Source organism: Medicago truncatula, chromosome 1 (assembly GCF_003473485.1).
Source record: "Medicago truncatula cultivar Jemalong A17 chromosome 1, MtrunA17r5.0-ANR, whole genome shotgun sequence".
Lineage (NCBI taxonomy): Eukaryota > Viridiplantae > Streptophyta > Magnoliopsida > Fabales > Fabaceae > Medicago > Medicago truncatula.
The window spans coordinates 48,747,895-48,774,966 of NC_053042.1; the positions used below are offsets into that span (position 1 = coordinate 48,747,895).

General features: G+C 32.2%; 3 protein-coding genes across 6 annotated transcripts; 2 read left to right on the top strand and 1 right to left on the bottom strand.

The window, feature by feature from the left end:
- The first annotated feature begins 191 nt into the window (after positions 1-191).
- Positions 192-6,488, top strand: LOC11429188 (ferric reduction oxidase 4). Of its 4 annotated transcripts, XM_003592162.4 has the most exons (9): positions 193-612; positions 708-925; positions 1,028-1,136; positions 1,264-1,452; positions 1,583-1,817; positions 3,753-4,080; positions 4,362-4,602; positions 5,331-6,040; positions 6,201-6,488. In XM_003592162.4, the coding sequence occupies exons 2-9, from the start codon at positions 754-756 to the stop codon at positions 6,338-6,340; spliced, it is 2,124 nt and encodes a 707-aa protein (XP_003592210.2). In that variant the 5' UTR covers positions 193-612; positions 708-753; the 3' UTR covers positions 6,341-6,488. The 4 variants fall into 4 exon arrangements, with proteins under 4 accessions (XP_039685854.1, XP_003592210.2, XP_039685853.1 ...); XM_039829920.1 differs by having other exon boundaries at positions 192-925; positions 1,267-1,452; XM_039829919.1 differs by having other exon boundaries at positions 193-925.
- Positions 6,489-17,724: 11,236 nt separating this feature from the next.
- LOC11419739 (ferric reduction oxidase 4) lies at positions 17,725-23,555 on the top strand. The gene is made up of 8 exons (XM_003592164.4): positions 17,725-17,942; positions 18,052-18,160; positions 18,248-18,436; positions 18,778-19,012; positions 20,977-21,304; positions 21,577-21,817; positions 22,235-22,944; positions 23,102-23,555. Exons 1-8 carry the CDS (start codon positions 17,786-17,788, stop codon positions 23,239-23,241), a joined length of 2,109 nt encoding a protein of 702 aa, XP_003592212.2. The 5' UTR covers positions 17,725-17,785; the 3' UTR covers positions 23,242-23,555.
- An 870-nt stretch (positions 23,556-24,425) lies between these two features.
- Positions 24,426-26,763, bottom strand: LOC112422864 (uncharacterized). Its single transcript, XM_024786593.2, has 5 exons — positions 26,626-26,763; positions 25,832-25,924; positions 25,224-25,739; positions 25,075-25,130; positions 24,426-24,996 (listed from the first exon to the last, which is right to left on the bottom strand). The coding sequence occupies exons 2-5, from the start codon at positions 25,887-25,889 to the stop codon at positions 24,808-24,810; spliced, it is 819 nt and encodes a 272-aa protein (XP_024642361.1). The 5' UTR covers positions 25,890-25,924; positions 26,626-26,763; the 3' UTR covers positions 24,426-24,807.
- Positions 26,764-27,072: the final 309 nt, after the last annotated feature.

Below are 27,072 nucleotides of genomic sequence, written 5' to 3' on the forward strand. Positions count from 1 at the left end.
AAACAGATGTTCTCTAAGATCGGCTCCTATTTCTAGCTTTAGACAAGTTTGAAGCGAAAATCATGTTATATTTATTTTAGAAGATAAATATATTAGTCTTTACTTTGACTGGGTTTTGCTCCACTACATATTAAGCACAGGAAGTTAGTTAGAAACGTGCACCACATTGGATAGGGTGTAGCAAATCTTTTGGTGGTATTATATATAGCTAGTGCTTGTGGTTTTAGAAGACAACTCTCACACATTTCGTTTTCTTTTCTTTTGTGAAAGCAAGTGGGGTTTGCTATTTTGACTCCATAGTAACCAACAGAAGTCTTCACTCTTCACTCTTTTCACTACCTCCACATATCTTATATTCCATTATTGCTTAGGATCACAATTCTGATTTTTCTTTCTTTTCTTGAACGTTGGCATTGTTGATTTATCTGAAAACGAATTATACAGATAAGGTCCCCTGTTGTTACGGCCTATGGTTTGGCTGTGAGCATATTTTATGGGGTTTGTGCCCTTGATAATTCATGTGCTATGTTAGTGAGAAGCCGTTGTTGTATTCTGTTAGCTGTGAGGCCAAGTATACCGAGTAATTAGACGTGAGGCGCACCAATAATAATAGTAATATCTGTAACTGTTATTAGCCTTAGCAATCACCATATATAGCCATAGTGGTGTCTTGATTTATCTATATATAAACCTTTCATATTCTACAGGATGCAGATTATGTAGTGAACTGAAATTGAGACTCTCTACACACGAATGTGCAGTATGATGATGAAGAGACACACAATAATATTCCTAAGAATCATTTTTCTTGTGATGTTTCTTGGGTGGCTATCTGTTTGGATCTTGTTGCCTACTAAGATTTACAAAAAGATCTGGGCTCCCATGCTACAAAACAAGTTCAATTCTACATACTTCAGAGGGCAAGGTAATTACGTGTTTGTGTATTTCGTTTTTATTTTATAATTATATCAAATTATTCAATCTAAATTTTGAAGATTATTATTACAGTAGTTCTTAACTTTATTAGGGATAAATCTCCTGTTTTTCACATTCCCTATGATGTTCATTGGAGCTCTGAGTTGTATTTATCTCCATTTTCATCAAGAAAAAATAACAGAAAAGTTGCCTTCCAGAAGGTTAGTTAATTCTAAATTATGCTATCCTAGATATCCTTAATTACTCGAATTTTTAATTAATTATCTAGACATGGAGTATTCTTTAGTTTCCCTTTAGAAGTCATAGATATATAAGTTTTGGTTCCAGCGGCGGCGCTCTAAAGAGATGTTTAGGCTTCCTGAGACGTCCATTCCTGGTTATGTCTCCAATTGGAATTGTTTCAGCTATGGAGCTTATTTTTGTACTCATGTTTGCTGCACTCTTGATATGGTCCCTTTCCAATTACTTACATACCGGTTTCGATCACCTCCGCATGCACAAACAAGATGAGAAAATGTAAATAATCTAAACTTTTCTTAGCACATTATATTAGATTAAATTTGTTTTGTTAACAACAATACGTTAAACTACATGAAATAAAGATTATTGTATAATTTGGTGTATTGATTATTGGTCTTGGTAATAGATGGGAAGCAAAGTTGAGGAGTGTATCTTTGAGACTTGCTTACATAGGAAACATATGTTTGGCATTTTTGTTCTTTCCAGTCACAAGAATGTCTTCTATTCTGCCTCTTGTTGGACTCACATCTGAGTCAAGCATCAAGTATCATATCTGGCTTGGACAATTATCTATGGTTCTCTTTGCTGCTCATTCCATTGGTTTTATCATTTATTGGGCCATCACTAACCAAATGATTGAGGTAGGTATATATACTGTACATGTTTTTTTGATGTCCAATCTTAATTACCTCCAAAAAAAAAAAAAAAAACAGACAATTGAAATTCTGTATAGGATAAGGTTATATGGTATGCATTTGAGATCCATAATATATGTGGCAAGGAATCTATTGTCTCTTTCTGTTTGGAATTGAATAGAATATATTGTCTCTTCTTCATTTGGACGCCAATTATGAAGTTAGTTAGTAGCTAGATTTTAAACATTTAATTTTTATTTTCAAACATAAATGGGTAAAGGGAAACAATTATTATTAATAATGGTGACCATTTCACAACTCTTCAAGGTTACAAAGTCAAATTGTTACCACTTGTAGTTGACGCCTCTTGGACAATATAACAATTTTTTAATATATTGAATTTCAAAATTATGAGGAAAAACAAAGGAAAAAACAATTTATAAACCAATCAAGAATGCTAGTTAACATCATCATTTAATTTTTATTGTTGTAATATATTTATTCTCAAACTTTTTTTTATGAAAATTTGTTGTGATGAGAATATTAATTAAATGATGTTTTTTTTTAAATGATAACATTAAATATCATGAAATTAGTTGGAATTTGATTATATTTGAGTCCACTAAATATAGCTTGTTCTTTTGCTTATATTTGAGTTTCTGAAAATAGCTTTTGATTTCTATTTTCTGAAAATAAAAGAATATACACTAGCTTTTGATTTCTATTTGCAAAAATTATTAATTGCATCAAACTTAAAGGATCTTGTCATTTGTTAATGATATTTGAACTTTGTCCCTTGAAATTAATAAATCAAACTTCTAGAAGGATGTTGTCATTTGATTGAAACCTTATAGTATAATACTAAGTAAATTACTTATCCAAAGCCATAACATTTTCATTATTTTCAGGTGATAATTGCTAGTTTTATTAGAAAATAGAGAAAATACCTCTTTTTTTTTTTAAAGCCAAAATAAGAAATAAAATTAAAAAAAAAATTAGGAAGTACAAGACTAGGGGGCATATACCTGACCCAATAAACCACAAAAACGACCCATAACGGGGATACAACAAATCAGCACATAAGTGGTATAAAAAGGACACATCTCTAAACAATCATTACCACGGGCAATCCAGTGAACTCACGTGTGGGCACGAAACCAAATTGCAAAAAAAAAAAAAAAGTAGAGTGAGCATTCAGAGCTTCTGAAAGGCATATGGATTGACTGCCAACATAGAAATGACCCAAGTTCCAACTACTCCCTTCTGAACGAAGCAAGCTAAAAGCTCTTTCAGGCTAAACCAACCATTTACGAACCAAAGCACGCATAGGTCTTGTTATCACAATCCACCAACGATGCAAACAACCGCGACAGATAATATCCTTAAGGTACGATAAACAACAACTACCGTCAACACGGAGCGTACCTCTTTTAATCCTTTAAGTTTGACAAAAATAGCAGGGTAGTTCTTTAAGTTTGTTAAGTTTCAAATAAGTGCTTTAAGTTTTTTTAAGCTTCCATTATGTCTTTTAAGTTTTAAATAAGTCCTTTAAGTTCTTTAAAAAAAAAAGAGGTCCTTTAAGTTATTAATTTAGTGCATCTATTTGAAATTTTTCAAGTTTTTAAGTTTCAAATATATCCTTTTAAGTAATTGGACATATTTGAAACTTAAAAAACTTAAAAACTAACCTTATATTTTTGTCAAAGGACGAAAATATGTATTTAGCCTAGAAAATAAAACCAGAAACCCAAAATAGTTTATTAACATACTATATAAAGAGAGAGTCAAAGAGATTGGTCACATACTATAAAGAGAGAGATTGGTCCATCAGAAAGATCATTAATATGAATTAACATGTTTGTTCCAGTCATGCATATATATATATATATATATATATATATATATATATACATCTAAAAATATAATTTGATGATTTCTCAGATGCTAGAGTGGAGCAAGACATATGTATCCAATGTAGCTGGAGAGATTGCAAGTTTAATAGCATTAGCTATGTGGATAACAAGCATTCCACAAATAAGGCGCAAGATGTATGAAGTATTCTTCTACACTCACCATCTCTACATTCTCTATATCTTATTCTTTGCCATCCATGCTGGAGTTGGATCCATGTGCGTAATTGCTCCTGGGGTTTTCCTATTCCTCATTGATAGACACCTTAGATTCTTACAATCTCGCCAACATGCTCGGTTACTATCTGCTCGCCTTTTACCTTGTGATGCCCTTGAGCTCAACTTCTCCAAGAATCCTAGTAAGAAAATCAAAACTTAATATGGAAGAATAGGTTTGGTATTTAATTCATATAGATGGTTAGTGTAAAGTTTTTTTACATTTTCAATAAATCATAATCATGAGATTGTTTAAAATGTTTGACTTTAATTATAACTATTTTTAAAGTTATACATATGATCGGTTGTGATTTGTTGACACTGTAAAAAGTTTATACCAAGTAATAAAAAAATATTTCTACCGTTACCTAACCAAGTTTTGTTAACAAATTTATCATTTTTTTTGTTTAATTCCTAACTTCAGGTTTATACTATAACCCCACAAGCTTGGTGTTCATAAATGTTCCAAAGGTTTCCAAGCTGCAATGGCACCCTTTTACAGTGACTTCTAGTTGTAATATGGAGACTAACTATCTGAGTGTTGCCATAAAAAATGTGGGTAGCTGGTCAAACAAGCTGTATCAGGAACTTTCTTCTTCATCTTTGGATCATCTTAATATTTCAGTTGAAGGACCTTACGGACCCCATACTGCACAATTTCTAAGGTTAGTTTGGTACTCGTAGCAAACATCAAATAGCAAAATGCTTCTTCTTGATATATAGTACTGTAAATCACGGTTGCGTTCACGCTGCAAACCTTTATATTGAGGTTAAGTGTTTAAATGTGTTATGCTGCGGCCGCAATTTGCGGTTGCAGACTGTAATTGTAGTCACATTGTCGGACCTCGTTAAACCTAGGTTGTTTTTTATGTGTTTTACTCGATCTTTCTTTAGATTCCGATTTCTATATTTACAACAAATAAATTTATCATCATTGTTGTGTCTCTAAACAGGCATGAACAGATTGTGATGGTGAGTCGTGGAAGTCGCATAACTCCCTTCATATCTATAATCCGTGATCTCATATTTCAAAGCTAACAACAAGAATTTCAACCTCCAAAACTCCTACTTGTTTGTATTTTCAAAAACTATGTTGACGTTCATAGTTAAACCGCTGGTTCTGTTTATGCTGCAAACGTTTATACTGTGGTAAAATAAGGATAAATTATGGTTGCGGACTGCAATTTAAAACTATTGGAGCAGGCGGAGTAGTGAAAAGTAAAACCTAGCCGCTCTGCTCCTAGGAATGTAATCACACTGTCCGACCTTTATAAATCTAGCCTGTTTTTGTTTTACATTTTACTCGGTCTTTCTTCAGATTTCGGTTTCTATTTTCACAACAAAACAATTTTCAATTGAAAGCTAATTTATCATCATTCTATCTCTAAAACAGGCATGAGCAGATTGTGATGGTGAGTGGCGGAAGTGGCGTAACTCCCTTCATATCTATAATCCGAGATCTCATATTTCAAAGCCAACAACAAGAATTCCAACCTCCAAAACTCCTACTTGTTTGTATTTTCAAAAACTACGCTGATCTAACCATGTTAGATCTTATGCTTCCTATTTCTGGTTTAAAAACTCGAATCTCTCAGCTTCAGTTACAAATTGAAGCTTACATCACAAGAGAAAAACAAGAACCTTCAAAAGATACTCAAAAACAAATCCAAACGATATGGTTTAAAACAAACCTCTCTGATTGTCCTATCTCAGCTGTATTAGGCCCAAATAACTGGTTATGGCTTGGTGCTATAATCACATCATCGTTCGTCATGTTTCTCCTCTTTTTAGGAATTGTTACTCGTTACTATATTTATCCGATTGAAAATAACTCAGGTGAAGTATATAACTGGACCTACGGGGTTATGTGGTACATGTTTTCATTTTGTTCATGTATATGTATATGTTCTAGTGTTGTTTTTCTTTGGTTGAAGAGATTAAACAAATTAGAAAATAAGCATATAATGAATGTAGAAGTTTCAACACCAGCAAGATCACCAGGGTCATGGATTTATGGTTCAGAAAGAGAGCTTGAGAGCCTTCCTCATCAATCTTTAGTGCAAGCTACCAATGTACATTTTGGCTCAAGACCTGATCTCAAGAGTAAGTGAGGCAGGGTAATTTTGTAAATTTTATTAAGTTTTTTTTTGTTTTGTGTAAATTGAGTATCTTCCGCACACAACTGCAGAGACTTATCTCTTGCTATGTATCTTGTATCAATGAGATGGCAATTGATGATATTCAGAATTTGTTAATTTTGCAGAAATTCTGTTTGAGTGTGAAGGCAAAGATGTTGGAGTTATGACTTGTGGTCCAAGAAAAATGAGACATGAAGTTGCTAGAATATGTGCTTCTGGTTTGGCTGATAATCTTCACTTCGAATCAATCAGCTTTAATTGGTGATCTACAATGTACATGTCGCATATATATGCCTTTTACTATCCTCTAAAACGTTCATGTTGATTCCTCTATGTTATTATAATTAGGCAATCGTGAACAAGTGCAATTGCACAAGTGTGCCTGTACATGAATTAATGTATATTTTCCTCTATGTTTTTCATGTTTATATGTTTTGATGGATGAATGATTTAATTTTCCTAATCCACTTGGTTTTTTAATGTTTGTTGGTGAAGCAAGGCCACTGATCAGCGAACCCTCCGTTTTGCAACCAGTTTGAAGAAAAACAACTATTCACTTCACTTCAAACACTCACAATGATCAAATGAACTGCCAAGAACTTTAAGGCTCAATGGACACTAGAATCAGTTAAATGAAGATGCCAACAAGAAAAACCTACCTTCCTTGTTGCCAATCGCTTTTTCTGCTCATTAGTCAATGTCTATTTTCTTCCACATTTCACTATAATGTTATATAAGTCCTCTCTTGATAATATTATTACTCCTAAACTCCTCCATATAAATGGATTCAAAATCATATCTCAGAACCTGCAAATTATCCACGGCGTCGTGAGGGATTTTATTATTATGCTTTTTAATTTAAAGGGTTACTATGTCTTTACATATAGGCGAGTTTTGGTTTACTCCCTGTAAAAAAAAGTTTAAATTTCAACCCTGTAATATTAAGATTCTTTCGTTTTAAACCCTCATATAATTTTGACGATGTGACACGTTGACAGTGTAATTTTGATGATGTGACACGCTGAATTGGCTTTTATATTTCTTTTTCTTTTAATTTTTTTCCAACTGTTTTTTTATCAATTAACAATTATTTAATAAAAACAATTACATTTTAAAAATCAAATTAGTATTGTTTTTATGATTCTATAAACACAGGTGAAGTAAATATTCTTCATCAAGTAATCATGACATAATTGTGAACTACACCCTCCGATCACTAATATAAGCAAAAATCTATATTTTAGGTTTATTCATTTAATGATATATGTGGTCTATAATAAAGACCATGTGCATCATTAAATGAATGAATCTAAAATGTAGATTTTTGCTTATAATAGTGACCGGAGGGTGTATATCAATTCGTTTTAGGTCTGTTTCCGTATAGGGCACATTAATATCCTATACGGAAATTAATGGGACTTCAAAAACCCTTCATTGAAACACATTTTCTCCGTCTCAATTTAAACTAGACTTTTCACCCGTGATGTCGCACAGGTCATATACAATGCAAAAACAATAGACAAAAACAAAATTATATCGCACAGTCGCAACTCAATATTAAAATGTCAGTAACTTTAAAGACAACAATAATTTAAGAGAATGTTGTTAGTATGCCTCGTACATGAAAAGATAAAATTAAAATATATGTCAATGCAACCGTGATTACTGAGCATTTCCTATAGATCATGTATTATGGCTTTGTATATAGAATATGCATATTATACATAGGATTAAATCTTTGATTGAAATATAGCTAAATAATAGATAAACTTTTTAAATAATAGATAAAACTAAAATCTCAAATTCCTTTCTTATGATGTAACTGCATCTTCCATGATCAAGCATATGATAGAAAGATGTTATTGTATGCTTTGAAACTAAACTTTAGGAAATCACCATATAGGACTGACATGCGCAGATAGACCTTTGATTACATATTTGATAGAGTTATATTAACCATCCAATTTGATAATAAAAAATATTGACCATCCAATCACTTATTTATCAATTGGAAAAGCTTGATAACTTGATTCAAATAATACATCAGAATAAAATGTTTAAGTTTGAATTTGATCAAACATATATGACAGATTTACTATGTTTCTTAGCATTATGTTTGATTCTTAGCATACATATTAGTTTTCTTTTTCAAACAGTGTTAACATGCATATTAGTTGTTCTCAAACAAATTGATAGGTTATCGAATATATGAATGTTAATATAACTCTGATTTCAATAGAATGAATGAAAATCATTACAGACATATTGAAAGACACTTGAATAATGAATAAAATAAAAAGAAATCAAAATTCTTCATTGAGTTCAAACATATTGATCACGACAAACATTGGCAGAATGCTTTAATAAAATAGATAGTTTCTGATACTCGAAATAGAAACTTCTAAACCAAAATTGACAACATAATCGACTCAAAACTATACTTTTCCTGAAGTCTAGTAACAAAATAGATAGTCTCGATACTCTAAATAGAAATACCTAAACCAAAATTCACAACATAGTCGACTCAAAAATATAACATTTTATGCAACTTGTACCACTCTTTCAAGCCTAGATACACAACTGCATGTACAATATTATAAAAGAATGACTTACTAACATGAATTTCCTCCTGGATTTGGCAATTTTTCTGCAAGATAAAGAAATGAAATAATTGAAATCAATAGCTACTCAGAAACTGAAAATTTCAATTGAGAAGAAACCAAAAAGTAACATGCATTTACAGATTACGAAAAGATGAAGATGAACTGATTCACATGAGAATAATGAATAAGATTGAATGAGAAGATGCATGATTATTCTGAGTGAGAAGAAAAAATTAATTTGAGAAGGAATGATGCCTTTTGGTTTCGTGATTATGAGAATTGGAGTTTTGTCTTTGAGTAGTGAGAGCATTGATGGAAATTACACAACAAATAGAGTCTTAAACCATTTTCTCAAATCATAATCCAAGGCTCATGGTTTTTCTTCTTTGAACCATATTTGCAGAACCTATAAAGTGTAGATAGAAACAATCTCATTATCATTATTACAGAATAAAATGAAATTAAAAGTAAGAAGAGAATGAGATAAAAAAAAGTGAATTTGATGTTCCCAATCACTTTGGGAGCATGCTCTTAAAAAGAGAGTGATGAGCCTCTTACATTCCTTGAAAGGATGGCAGCGACAACACCTTTCATCCTTCGTCTATGAAATCCTCTGTCGTCGTGAATCTAACTGAAATCCTCTCCTCTTGGTTCATTTTTTTCTACCTCGTTTCATCACAATAATGCTATAATGATGGGTGCAATTAAATTTATCTAAAAAAGATTAACAAAAAGTGATAATACATTAATACTTTATGGAATCAAATTTGAATATCTTCACCCAAAAATTGCTAAAAACTCATATTACATTATTAATATAATGATACAGAAAATTATTATCTCACCATAATAGTGTCGATTTGGAAATTGAAAACTGAAAACGCTGAAAAAAAAAAAATCAATTACTGAACTTTTACTTCTTCAAAAAAAAAAAATTACTGAACTTTTAACCTTTCAATTCATATTGTACTGTACCAAAAAAACAAAGTGAATCTTCACACACAAAATAAACCCAAACTTACTAAAATTTATATATTATTGATCTAATCCTATATATAAATTCACTATAACATTTGGAAATTGAAAAGGATGAAAACTAAAAACTCAATCAGAACAACAAATTACTTTCATTTGTAATTTAAGAAACCAATTTTTAGAAGAAAAATTAAAGACCTAACTAAATACTTTTTGAACAGCAAAAACAGGGCACTGCTGCTAGGCCAAAACACAATCGCCTATACACCAAAACAGCCAAAACCCATAAGAACAACATGGCGTTGGTGTATGAATTAAATAAAATAGAGAAATTGAGTAAAAGAGCGATAACAACTACTTGAGAGGAAAAGAGCCATCAACGACGATCGGAAACATTGGACTTGTCTGAGTGTTCCTCGTACTGGCGCATGGTGTTGGTGTTGAATGAACGGGAAGCGAAAGAGGCAACGGGATGAAGAGACCTAGAGAGGAGGCTGCAGGAGAAAATTCACCGCTGACGGTGGAGGTCGAGTCGACGAAGGCGAGGGATGAGAGGAGAAATACGATTGTGAAAGTAGAGAAGACATGGAAGAGAGTGAAAGCTTCTCCTCCGCCTCCACATCTGTCTCCACCTCCGCAATGTTCAGAAGATTAGAAAGCTTCTCCGAATTCACATTCGGTTTCACATTCGCATTTGGGTATCAGATAAAGTAGATGGGAAGGAAACGTGGATTGGGAAATTGAGAAGGGGAAAAAAGTGACAATAGAGAAGGATTGAGTTTTTTTTTTTTTTGAGGAAGAAAAAGGAAGGATGAATGATGGAAAGGGTTTGAAGGAAAGGAGCATTTTACGATCTGTGTTACAATGCTTTATTTTTTCAATGTTAGAAGATAGTGGAATGCATCATTGGGAATACGCAAGCTCATAATGAAAATGTGGGATTTAAATTTCAAATATTTGGAGCCAAAATTTTTAGGTTTAGGGTTTGGAATTAGGGTAAGCATGTTTGCAACCATTAGATATAAAGGATGTAACATTTGAATTGTGCACACGGTTTTTTTTTTAAATATTAGTATTGTTTACTTATTTCTTTTATTAACAATAGAGTGAAATTCAATAAATAAGAGTATGAATAAGAGTATGAGTGAGAATTGATTATGTAGAATTGATTTTGGTCATGTGGTGGGGAGGCAGAATTGATTTTGGTTAAGTGATTCTGACTAAAAATAATTTGTGTTTGGATACATTACATTCATGGTGGCATTTTACATGGAAAAAGTTAATATTTTTGGCCATCAATGTTTTTACCATGATCTCTCACCTTGTGCCTTTTTGAGCTTTTGTGGTGGAATAAGTTGTTAGTTAATTTATGTTGACTGGTCAGTTTGTATAGCTTTCTATCTTGACCAAGGACTGCTGGTTGGTTTAACTTGCATCAGATGTTTTCGGTTGTGGAACTACTCTGCTGAGTTTTTAGTGTTTTAAGTGTAGAGCTACTTTTTTTTACAAGTTTTAGTTTTAATTTTTTTTAATGATCAAATAACTGTTCTATGGGTTGACTTTTGAAATGAAATCAATCTCACTTTTGATTGATTTTGTGGTCTGGTAGTTGAGTGGTTTGTTCATGGATTCTTGAACTTGATTCCTGAACTTATTTGATTGTACATGGATTCTTGAACTTTTTTTTTTTGATAAGGCACAAAAACACTAAAAGGCAGGATTAGGGACCTGAACCCATGTACATAAAATCATTACAACAGATCCAAACTAAGGCAAGGCAAAGTAAAAGCTCACAGAAACTATAGCAAAAGAAACATATCAAAATAGAATTCTAGCCAACAACAGCAATTTCATTTTTTATAGGCTTTGGAAATTCCACTCTTAGCACGGGTGTGAATGCAATCATCTTTCAGCCCTTTTGACTGTTGTGATTTGTTCTTCTTCTTCTGTTTATTTGAAACAAAAGGAGTAAACTCCGTATCTGCATGACCATCATCCACATCAGTTTGATCCTCCTTGTCTATCTGAGCATGATCAATAGAGGAGGTGTCCCCCCCAAAACGTTTTTAAAATTGCAACACTTCTTAAAGCAGCATCACTATAGATAGGTGCAATTTTGGTGTCTTTTGGTATTGTTACCAACATCTCAGCATTCCTATCCTTCAGATTACTATGGTGAACATTTTTAACAGGACAATGGATGAGTTCTCCATTGGGTGGAAAGTGAAATCATTCTCTAAGGAATTATCAGATTCTTCATCAGCAAGGTCTCCCCAAGACTTTGGCAGAATGCCCACACTGTTCAGAACTGCAGCATAAGAAGTAATTGCAGTTTCCAATCCAATTTTCACAGGTTCTAAGACAGGAAAAACAGGAAATTTATCACTTGTTAGAGAGATATGATTGGTAGTGATAGGTTGTGGCAAAGGCCTAATTTCCCAATCACCATTAACAGTTTCTGCTGCATGGGAGCTATCACAAACATCCTTCAGTAGAGAAAATGAATTATGAAGAGCCAATGAAGGATCCTCATTCTGATCTTGAATAATGTCATGTGAAGCACAAGCATTCCCATTGACTCCTTCCTTCTCTATGCTATCATTATGAGACAAGCTGCCTTCAAATTCCTTGTCTATATTCTCAGTAGTAGTGGTGGTGATGTTAGCAACATCAACATCCTCAATGTGGTGAATCTCATGAGATGTCTCAGATTGCTTGCCTCCCAATCTACCTGCTGCAGTGGGTCCTATTTATGTTATAACAGTTTGAGCTTTCTTGTGCACCTTAGCCTTATCAATGCCTTCTTTGATATTCATAGGACTTAGTTTCTTGCAATTTTGAAGAGTATGGCCTAACATCTTACAATGACCACAATAGGGTGGTTGTTTTTCATATTCAATAGCAATTGGAAAAGCATGACCCTCCCTCTCCACTAACACTGATTCAAACAACCTCCCTGACATATCCACGTCCACTAAGACTCTAGCATACAATCCAAATAACCTAGCTTGTGTAGCTTCATCAATGGTCAAAGGAGTACCTATTCCAGAAGCAATCTCATAGAGGGTTTTCTTCCTCCAATACTCCTGAGGGAGATGCATCAATCTAACCCATACCTGAGCATGTGTCTGAACTTGGTGTTGTGGGGTGAAATCCTTGGTCCAGTAGTAAAATCTCAGTATGCCAGGCTGCAGATTTACAACTCTAAGGGCCAAAATTTTGCGCATGTCTTCAACAGAGTGGAACTTGAATTCGAAAAATCCTTTTCCCAAGGGAATAACCGACCAGTTTTTGAGACTTGGCCACAAATCACACAGCTTGAGCTTCAAAGCTTTAGTCGTCAATGGCGGATCCCCTTTGTGTAAAGTCAATCTCCCATGAAGATTACTCCTACAAGCTTCAAGTCCAGATTCATATTCATCCTGAGATATCTTCACACTGACAGTGTCACCAATGTAGACTTTGGGTGGTAAATTGTTCAAATGAATGTCACAAGACGCAGATAGAGCTTGCGCGAACTTTTTGGTGGAACTTATTTTCTCCACCACCGCCGTCTCCGGCGGAGCCAAGAAAGGCCATGGGCAAACCATTAAAACAACTTAATACCAGAAAACTACTCACCAAGGCCTCGCTAGAAGATGGTGGAATCGCCGGAAAAACGGTAACTGAGAAGCAGCGAATGACGGAGAAGAACTTGATTTCATAGGAATTATAATTTATAATAACATGATGTGATTGTCTAAGGTCTGTGAATTAATAAGTTGTTTGAATATGAAATTAATATTGTTTGAAATGCTTGTTAGGTGTCTTCGCTCTCATAAAAATAAGAGTTGTGTTATTTGAACATCCATATATGTGACAACTTTTGTGACAACCAAAATTTTACAAAGGAAATGAGTAGTGGCACAAAAACCAAAGCAATAGAGAGAGAGAGAGAGAGAGAGAGAGAGAGAGAGAGAGAGAGAGAGAGAAAATAGCTCTAAAAAGTTACTATAAAAAATGGTTGTTCAAATATCATTTCTCTAAAAATAAACCATGGTCATCTACTGTTGTTGAGATATTTTCAGTATTCATTGGTCAAGAAAAGTCAAAAGTTGTGCAGATTTTTGGTTCAATTGAAGTGTTTAATGATGATATAAAACTTTGTGATATCTGAAAATTTGAAATTCATACCTATATCGGATGGCTCTCGGGTTTTTGAAGATTGTAGATCACTGAAAATGAAGTTTGACATTAAGGATGTTGAGGGTTTCTTAGCCATCAAAGGCTATGTGAACTGGGCGGCTTCGGTTCTTGATTCTTCTTTATGGTATGAGAAGCAGTTATGTAATTTAATTCAATTGTTCTTGAAATATGTCGGGTTTATTATCTTTTATATTTTAATACGTTTAATTACAATGTCATATAACATGCAATGTATATAAGAATGATCAAGGGTAAAAAATGTTGGGCTTATAATCTTTTATATTTCAATACATTTAAACAATTATAAAAAATATAGTATAAATAGTTTTTGCATCAGACACTGAATACATATTTTTTACATATTATAAAAAAAATATACATTTAAACAATTATAAAAATAAAATAAAATTTACATACTTTTTACATTCAAAGGTAATGTATACATATTTTTTACTCAGTAATAAAATCTCTACACTAACATTCTTTTTGAGCAATATTCAAGTGGCCGAGTGTTGATATTATAAATCAATGCTAAGTTCTTCTCACTAGCGTATTATCACTGATGTTTCCTTTAAGATAAATGGCAACACTACTAAATTCTTTTCCCCAATATCTGCACAAACAAGGAAACATTAAATAATCAACAAAATTAAAAGGCAACGATTAGGAATTATGAATTGTTGGATAGTTTGGGGTGCGCTAAACTTGATTACAACCCATTCACTAGTGATTTGAAGTCTGTATTTCTTTAAAGTGACGCAAAGCACATTTTCTCTTCATTCTCGGTGAGCTCGAGCTTCTGTGCAAAATTTCTTTTTGAGTGTGAAGGCAAAGATGTTGAAGTTATGGTTTGTTGTCCAAGATAATTGAGACATGAAATTAGCTTTAAAATATATTGGACTTATTATCTTTTATATTTCAATACATTTAATTGCATTGTCATATAACATGCGATGTATATAAGAATTTCAATACATTTAATTGCAATGTCATAAAACATGCAAAGTATATAAGAATGATCAAGTTTTTAAATACATTTGAGTAAACTTTTAAAATGATCCCTGAATTTGTTGTAAGGCACTCTCAATAAACCTTTTTCAAGTTCTTGTTAGTGTTTGGTACTAGTATAATGTTTTGGCAACGAAAATGATCTCCGATTTGGTAGTAAGCTCAAAATTTTATCTCTAGGAATATGAAAATTTCAATTTGTTGTTGTTGACTGAAAAAATACATGTTGGAGAAGTCCTACATTAACTACTTAAATTATAAAAGAAGAGGTAGAACAAGATAAACAAGGTTGTTTCGTGATCTTTGTAAGAAGAACAAGATGATTCCTCCACTTGTTTACTTTATTGCTTGACAAGTCTTGTAGGTGACAATATTGTTTCTTGAAGTGCAAGACAAACAAAGTGATACCTATATATAAGCTCGATTTCTGTATTTCAAGATACATCAATCAGAAATATTTTAAGTATATATCTGAATTTTATCTTTTCTATTATACTCTTGCGGTAGAGTGTTGTAGATATAGTTTGGTATTGCTTTGGAGATTGTGGGTGTATCGGGGTCAATGGAGTGTTTGACTAGTCTATGTGTTGTAAAAGTTTGCATATAGTATTATTTTCTAGTTGTCATTGGACAATGATCATAGTTTCGTCTCCGCTTTTTGAAGTTTCTACCTATGTTGTGATTGTGTTTCTTTATTTTCTCTATGTTGATCTTTTCCAACACAATTTTGTCTTCAACTATGAAAAATGTTTCTCAAATATATCCTTCTATGAATGTCTATTACAAAATATTATGAATATTAGTGATGATGTATTGATTAAATGTATTTTTAACGGTCTTCATCTCAGAGAGAATAGTACAATATTTGACAGTGTAAAAAGATGACAATTATCTAACTCCACGTGTGATAATGTGCACCGTGAGAAACTAATAGTTCTCGTCTCATAACCACTTCACGTATGTCAATAAATACTTTGACCATTAATATTTTTATTTATCTAAAATACAAAATTATAAAAAAATTATTGAGTCATCGAACAACATATTTTATATTAACATTGTATTTATGTATTAATTAAAAAATATAATCAAAGTAAGTAATATCAATATCAGACGTAATCAAATTGCAACTTATTTTTTCTCACAAAATATTCATATGATTTATGATCAGCTGACCTTATTATTATATTATTTTTTGACAAAAAGAGTTGACATTCTTGAAGTTTTTTGTTCGCGTTAAAATATTTCCATCTTTTTTTTTTATGACAGTATTTTCATTCCTTTATGGATTATCATGGCATACATTCACATTATAAAATATAATCCGTCTGGGCAAATGAACAATAATGGTGTTATCGTAAGTACTTACATATAAAAAAAAAAAACTTATCGTAAGTAAGTACTCTATGTAATATGTACTACAACAAAGTAGTACAGTACGTAATCTTATCTCAATTGTACTACTATCTACCCAGCTAATTAGAGAAGGTCAACTATATATTTATCAACTGTTTTTTTTTCGAAACAACTAACTATGCTTTTGAAGTGTAAACAATTTGGTATTAGTAGTTTTGTAAACGGAAGAAAAAAAAATAAAGAGATTTTATAAACTAGTTTAAATATTAATATTCAATAGATTGTCTAATGTGAACTTCCTAAAAAGGTTTAAAGGTGGACATTTACCGTTTTAAGTAGTAAATTTTAATAAAAGATTGAATTTCTTCCTTTATTTTTTAGAAAATTCAATACCTATTTACAGAAAAAGTTCGTGTTTGAATATTCAATATGTTCACATTTGAATATATTTTTTAATAGAAATTAAGAGTTTATCTAATAGTAAAAAGTTTCAAGTTTGAGTATTAATTGTATAAAAAAAAATGTATTTGAAACGAAAAATCCATTAAAGATGGTTAATCAATCAATGATGAAGTTTGAGCATCTTCTTTACCATGGTAGAAAAATAAACATTACCTATTCTATATTTTTATAAACATAATTTTATCAAAGTGAAGGAGTTCTCTAAGAAGTCTCAAACCAATTATGACATATTCAACCTCAAATTCTTTGTAAAGCAAGAAAGAGAATTACACCAAACAGAAAAAAACCAAACCAGAGTTTCCTCCAATTCCTTACTTATTATAAATCAAGACAAGACAAATATTTGATTAATTTAACCTACCACCTTAAGCCAATTTGGCACAATAAAGGCTCTAACTCATTATGAAATTTGTCGTTCGTTGTCTCAAATGCAGCTACACACATGTTACGTTGTCCTGAGAAGATTTCGTGTATAATTATTACCATACATGTTACAAACTTATTGGTATTATTTTGGCAGAACAAAACTCTTATTGGTATACTTATGGATGTATATAATTTTTTTTAAAGGGGATGTAGATAATATTTTGTACACCAATATTCATTCAATATCTCATTTTTTTCCCCTCTATATCTTCTCATTACATCATAAATCTATCGCATATATAACATCGATCTTATTATATATGTGCACACACCAAATACGTTCTTATTTCTTTCTTTCTCTTTTACGAGAGGCAAGTGTACGTTCTTCTAGGTTAAAATGGAAAAGTGTACGTTCTTTTTGCTTTGGTAAAAATTGAAAAGAAAAATGTACCTGGATCGGATGGTTTTTTTCTCCAACAAGAAAAACACATGGACTCAGCAGTGCTAAGCATTTTCCTATATAACAAAAGACGTGAAATGAGCTATAACTAATAATATGAAAATTTGCTGGGAGCCACTTGTAAGAAAAATGCTTAAATTATTTATTATTATATTATATATACTATATAGTAATATGGTAACTGCTGTTAGCATCACCATAGCCAGCCCTAAATGTCTGACTTTTCTATATATACATACAGGATGCAGATCATAGTGCAGTTTGAAACTCTCTCTCTCTCTTCACACAAAAGTGTATGATGATGAAGAGCCACACATTCCTAAGGATCATTTTTCTTTTTATGTTTCTTGGATGGCTAACAGTTTGGATCTTGTTGCCCACAAAGGTCTACAAAAACACATGGACTCCCAAGCTAGAAATCAAGCTCAATTCTACATACTTTAGAGAGCAAGGTTAGGGCTTATTTTATAATTTTCTAATTATTATGAAGAAAAAAAATATATAATTATTCAACCTATATACTTCCATATATAAGATTATTGATTTATTATTTTGTTTAAGGGGTAAATATTCTGCTTTTCACATTCCCTATCATGTTCATTGGAGCTCTGGGTTGTATATATCTCCATCTTCATCGTGAGAAAACAACACAAAAGTTACCCTCCACAAGGTTATATATATGTTACCCTAGCTAGCCTTTAATTAACTACTTTGAATCTTTAATTAATTACCTAAACTATATATGTTTTTGTTTCAGTACTGGCGCTCTAAAAAAATGTTTATGTTTCCTGAGACGTCCATTCCTGGTGATGCCTACAATTGGAATTGTTTCAGCTATGGAGCTTATTTTTGCAATCATGTTTGTTGCACTTTTGATATGGTCCCTTTACAATTACTTAAGTATCAGTTTTGCTCACCTCCATATGCACAAAGAAGGCGAAAAAGTGTAAATAAACTTTTCTTTTAACTTCATGTTAATTTTTTTCTTAACCATCCGATTCTTAGAGTCTGGAGTTCGTCAAAGACAAGGAAGTAAATAAAGTAAATTATTCTATTAAATTGGAATTTGGATTTTTCCAAACGTTCTTAATTAATGAACTTTTACATATAGCTAAATTAAAATGATTATTGATCAAACTTAATTTACTTTCCGATGGAATCCTAGATTACGAAAACCATTTCACTTAGAGGAGAATTGGGGGTTAAAATAAATTGCTTTGTTAACAATTAATTAACCTGAATGGAAAAAAATACTAACTATATATTGATGATTATTGGTGTTTGTAGATGGGAAGCGAAGTTCAGGAGTGTATTTTTGAGACTAGGTTACATAGGAAACATATGTTGGGCATTTTTGTTCTTTCCGGTTACAAGAGGGTCTTCCATTCTGCGTCTTGTTGGACTCACATCTGAGTCAAGCATCAAATATCATATCTGGCTTGGACAATTATCTATGGTTCTTTTTGCTGCGCACACCATAGGTTTTTTCATATATTGGGGCATCACCAATCAAATGGTTGAGGTATATATATATATATATGTTTCTTTATAAAATATATATGTGTGTGTTTTTAATGTGCAATCTTAATTTAATTACCCGCAAATAGATCGAGGAAAAAGAAATTAAGGTTCTTATAAATAGGCCCTTTGTTTATGCTATGCATTTGAGGTCCCATAATGGCAAGGAATCAACCGTCTCTTTCTGATTGGAATTGAGCATGATATATACTGTCCCTTCATTTGGACAACATTGATGAAGTTCGTTATTATCTAAGCTAGTTTTTTTTTTTTTTTTTAGAGGTAGTATATCTAGTCTAGATCTTTAACATAAATTATATTTGTCGCTAATTATAATTATAGGACTCATTTCCATATCTGTTGTCTCTCAAAATTTCACATGCATTAATAACTTAATAACAAAAAAAAATAAAAAAAAATCAATCTCTTACCACGGCCCTAAAAGTGATCAATTATTGTCTTGTATTTCCAAAAATAATAAAATTGTCAAAAGGCCAATGTAAAAATCTCTCAACACTATTAGAAATTTATCTTCTCTCCGTCAAAATGACTCATTTTTACAAGTCTATTTTCTCATTATTAACAATTAAAAATAACACAAATTTTCAGAAATAAAAATAGAAAATGCGCATTCACAAAGAAAACGGGCTTAATTAATGGCTCATTAGTTCATAGTTAACAATAAAGGGATGGCTTGAGTGGAAACACCAAAATAATCTTCAAAGAATTCTCCCTCAAAAATTCTTCAAAGTATTCATTCATTTTAGGGACCCAATAATTAAGATTAGGGTTAAATAGATTCGGTCCCTATGTTGTTTTTGGTTCTCGTAAAAAGAAAGTGATATGTTTCCGTTCTTATAAAAAAAAATTAAATACATGATTTTAGTTGTTGTGAAATTAATATTTGTATAATTATGCTTAAACTTTTAAATTTTTAATGATTTTTTGCATACTTATTTAGAACATTATATAAAGTTTATCTACAAAAAATTAGCTCAAAATTTGATTTTTATGTCTAATTTTCATTACTTTAATCTTGAAATTTTTGTGTTTAGAAAAATTCATATTTAATTCATTACATGTTAAAAAAAATATTATTTTTTATAATAAAGTTTCTTATAATGTTTTTAATATGCCTGTAAAAAATCATTCAAAAATTTAAAAGTTTAGGCATAAACCAAATTTTAGTTTAACATAGACTAAAATTGTGTGCTAAAAAAATTTATAGGGACCAAAATATGTCACTTTTTTTTAGGAGAATTAAAAACAAAATTCGTTATATTTTTAGAGACCAAAAACTTATTTAAGTAGCGAGAAGATTTCTTTTTTCTTTTTCCAAAGAGCCGTCACGTTACAAACTAAGACACACTAAGTGGGGAGAAGAGGTATATTGTGGCTTTGAAGATGCACCTTAGCAACCAAAAATGTCGCCACATAACTTTACATTTGAGTTGCACTTATGAGACACTAGTGTGTGGCCCAACTTTTAAGTTTGTCTTCTCCCAAAAAGTAGAAGTTGGTTCTAACACATTTTTATAGAAGCTCTTAAAATGAAAAGGAACTTAAGAATTACACTGAAAAATTTATAGAAAGGAGCTCTCAAAATAATATGAACTTTTTCATAACTTCTCGGCTCATACACAAACAGCCTACGCTTCGATTCTTGTCAATGACATCATGTAATGTATATCTTATTATATTTTCGTTTTTCTGATGGCACATTCTTTTTTCAGTGGTACGTCATTGTTAAAATATTTACATCGTTGTTTAACCATAACCGCCAAATGTTAAATCATCATAAACATTCTAGTTTTTTTATCTTAACCATCTCTAAAGTCACACATATGATTGATTGTAATGCGTTGATAGTGTAAAACTTTTTACATTACACGAAAATTAAACATATGAATTAATGTGTTAGTTCCAATCATGCATATATATATCTAAAAATATAATTTGATTTCCCAGGCGTTAGAGTGGAGCAAGACATATGTATCCAATGTAGCTGGAGAGATTGCAAGTTTAATAGCATTAGCTATGTGGATAACAAGCATTCCACAAATAAGGCGCAAGATGTATGAAGTATTCTTCTACACTCACCATCTCTACATTCTCTATATCTTATTCTATGCCATCCATGTTGGAGTTGAATACATGTGTATGATTGCTCCTGGGATTTTCCTATTCCTCATTGATAGACACCTTAGATTCTTACAATCTCGCCAACATGCTCGGTTACTATCAGCTCGCCTTTTACCTTGTGATGCCCTTGAGCTCAACTTCTCCAAGGATCCTAGTAAGACAATACAAAATTTATTTCTAATATATAATTGTTATATGCAACACCGACACTTTGGATTGAGGCATGTCTAGTATCCGGACATTGACACGACTCTAACACATGTCGTCACATTCAACCACTTCCATTTTTTAAATTATTATCAGCGTGTCAATGTCAATATTGTGTATGTGTCAGTGTTTCACATATAAAACACAACTTCTATTTCATTAACTTAACCAAGTTTGCTAACAAAGTTATCATTTTTTGTTTACTTTTCCTAACTTCAGGTTTATACTATAACCCCACAAGTTTGGTGTTCATAAATGTTCCAAAGGTTTCCAAGCTGCAATGGCACCCTTTTACGGTGTCTTCTAGTTGTAATTTGGAGACGAACTGCCTTAGTGTTACAATTAAAAATGTGGGCAGCTGGTCAAACAAGCTTTATCAAGAACTTTCTTCTTCATCTTTGGATCATCTTAATGTCTCAGTTGAAGGACCCTATGGACCACATTCTGCTCAGTTTCTAAGGTAAATTTGGCAGTACTCGTATATATACTGTGTATATGAAGGGTTTGAGTCTATTGTTTTATAGTTCTATCTTATGAATCATGTTGTGTTGAGTGCATGGCTCATAGTCATATCTGTGAAATCCGGATAGACGTTCATAGTTAAAACGCTGGTTGTGTTTATGCTGCAAACATTTATACATGGTAAAATAAGGGAAAATTATGGTTGCGGATTGCAATTTAAAACTACTGGAGCAGGCGGAGTAGTGAAAAGTAAAACCTAGCCGCTCTGCTCCTAGGAATGTAGTCACATTGTTCATAAATCTAGGCTGTTTTTGTTTTACATTTTACTGTCTTTCTTTAGATTTCGGTTTCTATTTTTGCAACAAATCAGTTTTCAATTGAAAGATAATTTATCATCATTATATCTCTAAAACAGGCATGAGCAGATTGCAATGGTGAGTGGTGGAAGTGGCATAACTCCATTTATATCTATAATCCGTGATCTCATATTTCAAAGCCAACAACAAGAATTTCAACCTCCAAAACTCCTACTTGTTTGTATTTTCAAAAACTATGTTGATCTAGCCATGTTAGATCTTATGCTTCCTGTTTCTGGTTCAACAACTCAAATTTCACAGCTTCCGTTACAAATTGAAGCTTACATCACAAGAGAAAAAGAAGAGCCTTCAAGAGATACTCAAAAACAAATCCAAACTATATGGTTTAAAACAAACCTCTCAGATTCTCCTATCTCAGCTGTATTAGGCCCAAATAACTGGTTATGGCTTGGTGCTATAATCACATCATCGTTCATCATGTTTCTCCTCCTTTTAGGAATTGTTACTCGTTACTATATTTATCCAATTGAAAATAACACAGGTGAAGTGTATAACTGGACTTCCAAGGTTATGTGGTACATGTTTCTACTATGTGCGTGTGTATGTATATGTTCTAGTGTTGTATTTCTTTGGTGTAAGAGACAGAACACTATAGAAAATAAGCAAATAATGAATGTAGAAGTTCCAACACCAACAAGATCACCAGGGTCATGGATTTATGGTTCAGAAAGAGAGCTTGAAAGCCTTCCTCATCAATCTTTGCTGCAAGCTACCAATGTACATTTTGGTGCAAGACCTGATCTCAAGAGTAAGTGAGGCGGGGTAATTTTATATATATTATTGAGTTTTTTTTATTGTTGTGTGTAAATTGGGTATCCTCCATACGCAGCTGCAGAGACTAATATCTTTTACCATGTCGATTGTATCAACGGGACAATGATATATAAAATTTGTTAATTTTGCAGAAATTCTGTTTGAGTGTAAAGACAAAGATGTTGGAGTTATGGTTTGTGGTCCAAGAAAATTGAGACATGAAGTTGCTAAAATTTGTGCTTCTGGTTTGGCTGATAATCTTCACTTTGAGTCCATCAGTTTTAATTGGTGACCTACAATGTTGCATCAATGTACATGTCGTATATATATGCCTTCTACCATCTCTAAAATGTACGTGTTGATTCTTCTATATTATAATTAGGCAATGTGAAGAAGTGCAATTGCACATGTGTGCTTGTACATGAATTAATGTCTTTTTCATTATTAGGCCATTGTGAAGAAGTGCAATTGCACATGTGTGCATGAATTAATGTCTTTCTTTCCTCTATGTTTTGCATGAATTAACTGTGATGACCAAAGAAAGAGTACATTACTACATTTAATAATAAAAGGAGAGTGGACAAAACTCTTATACATTCTGCCTCATTTTTTTTGGAAGGACAAGCTAGCTTTCTATTCTATGGGAACAAGTTTTCTTTTTATATTATATTTAGTCCGTAAAACGACACAAATTGGTACAGGAACTATGGATTTTAACTTTGACAGAAAATGGTGTTGAGATTAAAGAAAGGTTAAACATTTATAATATTATCATCCTACAGTATGATTCATTTGAAATATAATATTTATAACAAGTTTCAAGAAAGGTTAAACAATTATCTGTTTAAAAATACTTAAATAAGGGTTGTGCCTCACTTCAGTATATGCATCCCATTAGTAGTACCCAACCCATAAGGGTTGCCAGTTTTTTCAAACAACACGGATTGTTTCCAAACAAAACTTGAAGTCAACTAGCATGGACTCCGTATATACACCATTTATTAGTTCTACTTACAACATATACTAGTGATTCATTTACATGTTCATATTATGTGTGAGGTTACGATGAATGCAAAATTAAGTTTAGATCAAAACTGTAGAAAATTATGTTTGATTTTTTAATTGAATAACATTTGGTGGACAGAATAACAAATGCCTTTCCGAGCATTCCAGTCTAAAGTACGTTCAACTTTACCTCAAGGGAAAACAACCAAACTAAACCAAATATAACATTAATGGAGTCAATTGATCTCCCCACCACTATTCAGATCAATATTTCTTGGGAGCAAAAAGAGAGGGAAAAAAACCATCACGAGAGATAAAATTTGTCACATCCTTAATGTGCTTCTCCTAACTCTAAAACCAGCATGGAAAAGGATAAGCACTATTCATTGAAACAATTTGGTAAAATAAACCAAAGATTCTAAGCAATATTGTCAATCTAAGATAATATCTAAAACAAACAGTAAGGTCATCTTCACAAGAATCCAGCAATAATTGCAATCACAAGAGTGGCACGAAATACTATCAAGAAAAGGCTAAGCACTCATTCACATAATTTGGGCAAAACAAACAAACCTTCTCAACAATATTATCAGTTTAAGGTAATGGCTAAACAAGGTCATCTCCAAAAAAACTACAGCAATAGATGCCAACACAAGAGTGGCACAAAATATCTATCTACTACACCAATATTCTAAGCAATATTATCAATCTAAGATTGATAATAGATCATCAATCTAAGATAATAGCTAAACAACCATTAACGACATCTCCAAAAGAATACAGTAATAATTGCCATCACAAGAGTGGCACAATATCTACTGTATTGTGTACTTCATACTGTTGCAGGAGAGAATCAGTTTTTAGACGATTTTGGTGATTCTATCAGAGTGAAATTGAAATCGAAAGCTGGGTCATCCCACATTGAAATCCTTGAAAATTCTGGACTCTTGCAGTATACTGGGGAACCGTGCTTAGCAGATGGAGACGGCATATCAGGCAACTCTTCAGGCATCTCCTTCAATTCCAGGAATGCATCATCAGACTGAAAAGCAGGGCCAAATTGTTAAAAAATCAAAACATGAGAAACACACATGAGAAACGAAAGTAGTTTTAGACAAACCTTCAGTTTGCTAAAAGCAGGCTGTTCAAGTGAAATTTTCATGTCATCATCCAAATCTGATCAAGTTATGTATAAATCAATTAATAAGTAAAAGTGATCAGCCAAAATTACCACAACAGAAAATCTAGAATCAGTAAATAACTAATTACCATCCCCAAGTATAGCAGTCTTGAAAAAATGATGCATATCCAATGCATGACTTTGTGATTTTATACATTCTTCATGATTATGAAACATCCGCTCTTCGGCAATTGCATCAGGATGAAGATATTTCCCTTTAAAAGAACTAGTCTCCAGGCTGTCCTTATTTTTCATATCAGGAACATGCAGCGAGTTTGAGATGTCAGTAAGTGCTCTCCTGCTGCCAGTATTTGACTTCTTAGAAGCTTTGCTGCCAGTTCTTTTGTTGATCTCAAGATTTTTTCCCTTGGCAGAAACAACTTCCTTATCTTTATGTAGTACAATAGTGGGGTTGTTCTTGGACTTGAGTAGGTTTGGTGTTTGATTAACAGAGGGTTTAACTGTGCTGCCATTGAAGGTCTTCTTTCCATCTGCTATGTCAATAGGCTTCACTGCATTGGATAGATCACCAAGTGGTTTTCTTCCTCCAGCCCTAGATTTCAACTTTCCTGCAAAATCTGTCTTTATAGACATAGTTCCTGCATCTGCACCAGCATTAAGAATCAGCCTAGCCATTCTACACACATAAACAATTAATGGCAAAAACATGTTTAAACATAATGAACTAGATTAATACCATTAACATGGTCAATGACATTTTGGTCTTGAAACAAACGAACAGTTCGTGCAGCCATTTTGTGGTTAAAGTAGCTAATCTCAAATGAACACCCTGCAAATATTGTAAAAGGGTTAAGCCATCTTAGAAATCTATCACATACAATCCAGTGTCATAATGTCATCTTCATTCATTTAAAAAGAAAAATATCAATGACGGCTAAATCATCATTTGTCATCTTTCACCAATTACTTCATCTTAATAAATTGAATAACAATGTTTATGGACTTACAATGCAGGAAGGAGAAATTTCTCCTGATTCTTGGGAAAGAATAATAAACATGCTTAATTTTTCATTTAAACTTCCTGACCTTCAAAAGAAACCCAAAATCTCAATTTTGAAACCCCAAAAGAAAACTTACGGTTTCAATTTTTCCTCATCTAACTTGAATGTAAACACAAAAGTCATACATTGTAAAAGGGTTAATTTTCCGCTCTCAAAAGAAACCCCAAAATCCCAATTGTGAAGCCCCAAATGAAAACTTAGGGTTTCGATTTTCCTTCATCAAATTCCAATGTAAACACAAAAATCATACATTTCTTTCAAATTCGAAACATAACAACCATAATCGAACCCAACAATCAATACATTTCTTTGATTCATGCAATCATAATCGAATTTTTTTCTGAAAACTTTCCGGCAATTAACAAACAGTGGAAGAAGAAAAAATTCATGCAATCAAGATTATCCTACCAATCAACATTAAAGAAAGAATTGAATTGAAAAAGAATTCAGAATGTAATCGAAAACTTACAAATAATCGCTTCTCTCTTGTTAATTTCTGAAAATCGCGTTTATCACTTTCTTTTCCTCTTAATTTGTTTTTTTGAAGTGTGTTTTGGCGGAGAGAAAACCTTTTATGCAACGTAACGAGAGTTCAACGGTAACTTGCTTTCACTTCCATTTACATTTGTGTCCCTTTTCAATAATTCAAATTACATTTATGACCTATTGAATAGTATTGTTTCTTACCGTTGCAAATAAAAAGTGTTTTGGGGATTTAGAAAACTAAAGATTTTCTTTTTTTTGAGAAAAAAGGAAACCAAAATATGACCGTAAAAAAAAAAAAAAAAATTTATTTATTTATTTATTCATTTGTCTAAATTATCGAATAAAAAAAATTATCATCTTATTTTACCAGAAATTTCATATTTGTATATAAAAGAAATGAAATTTATGATAAAATAATGCACTTCTATTC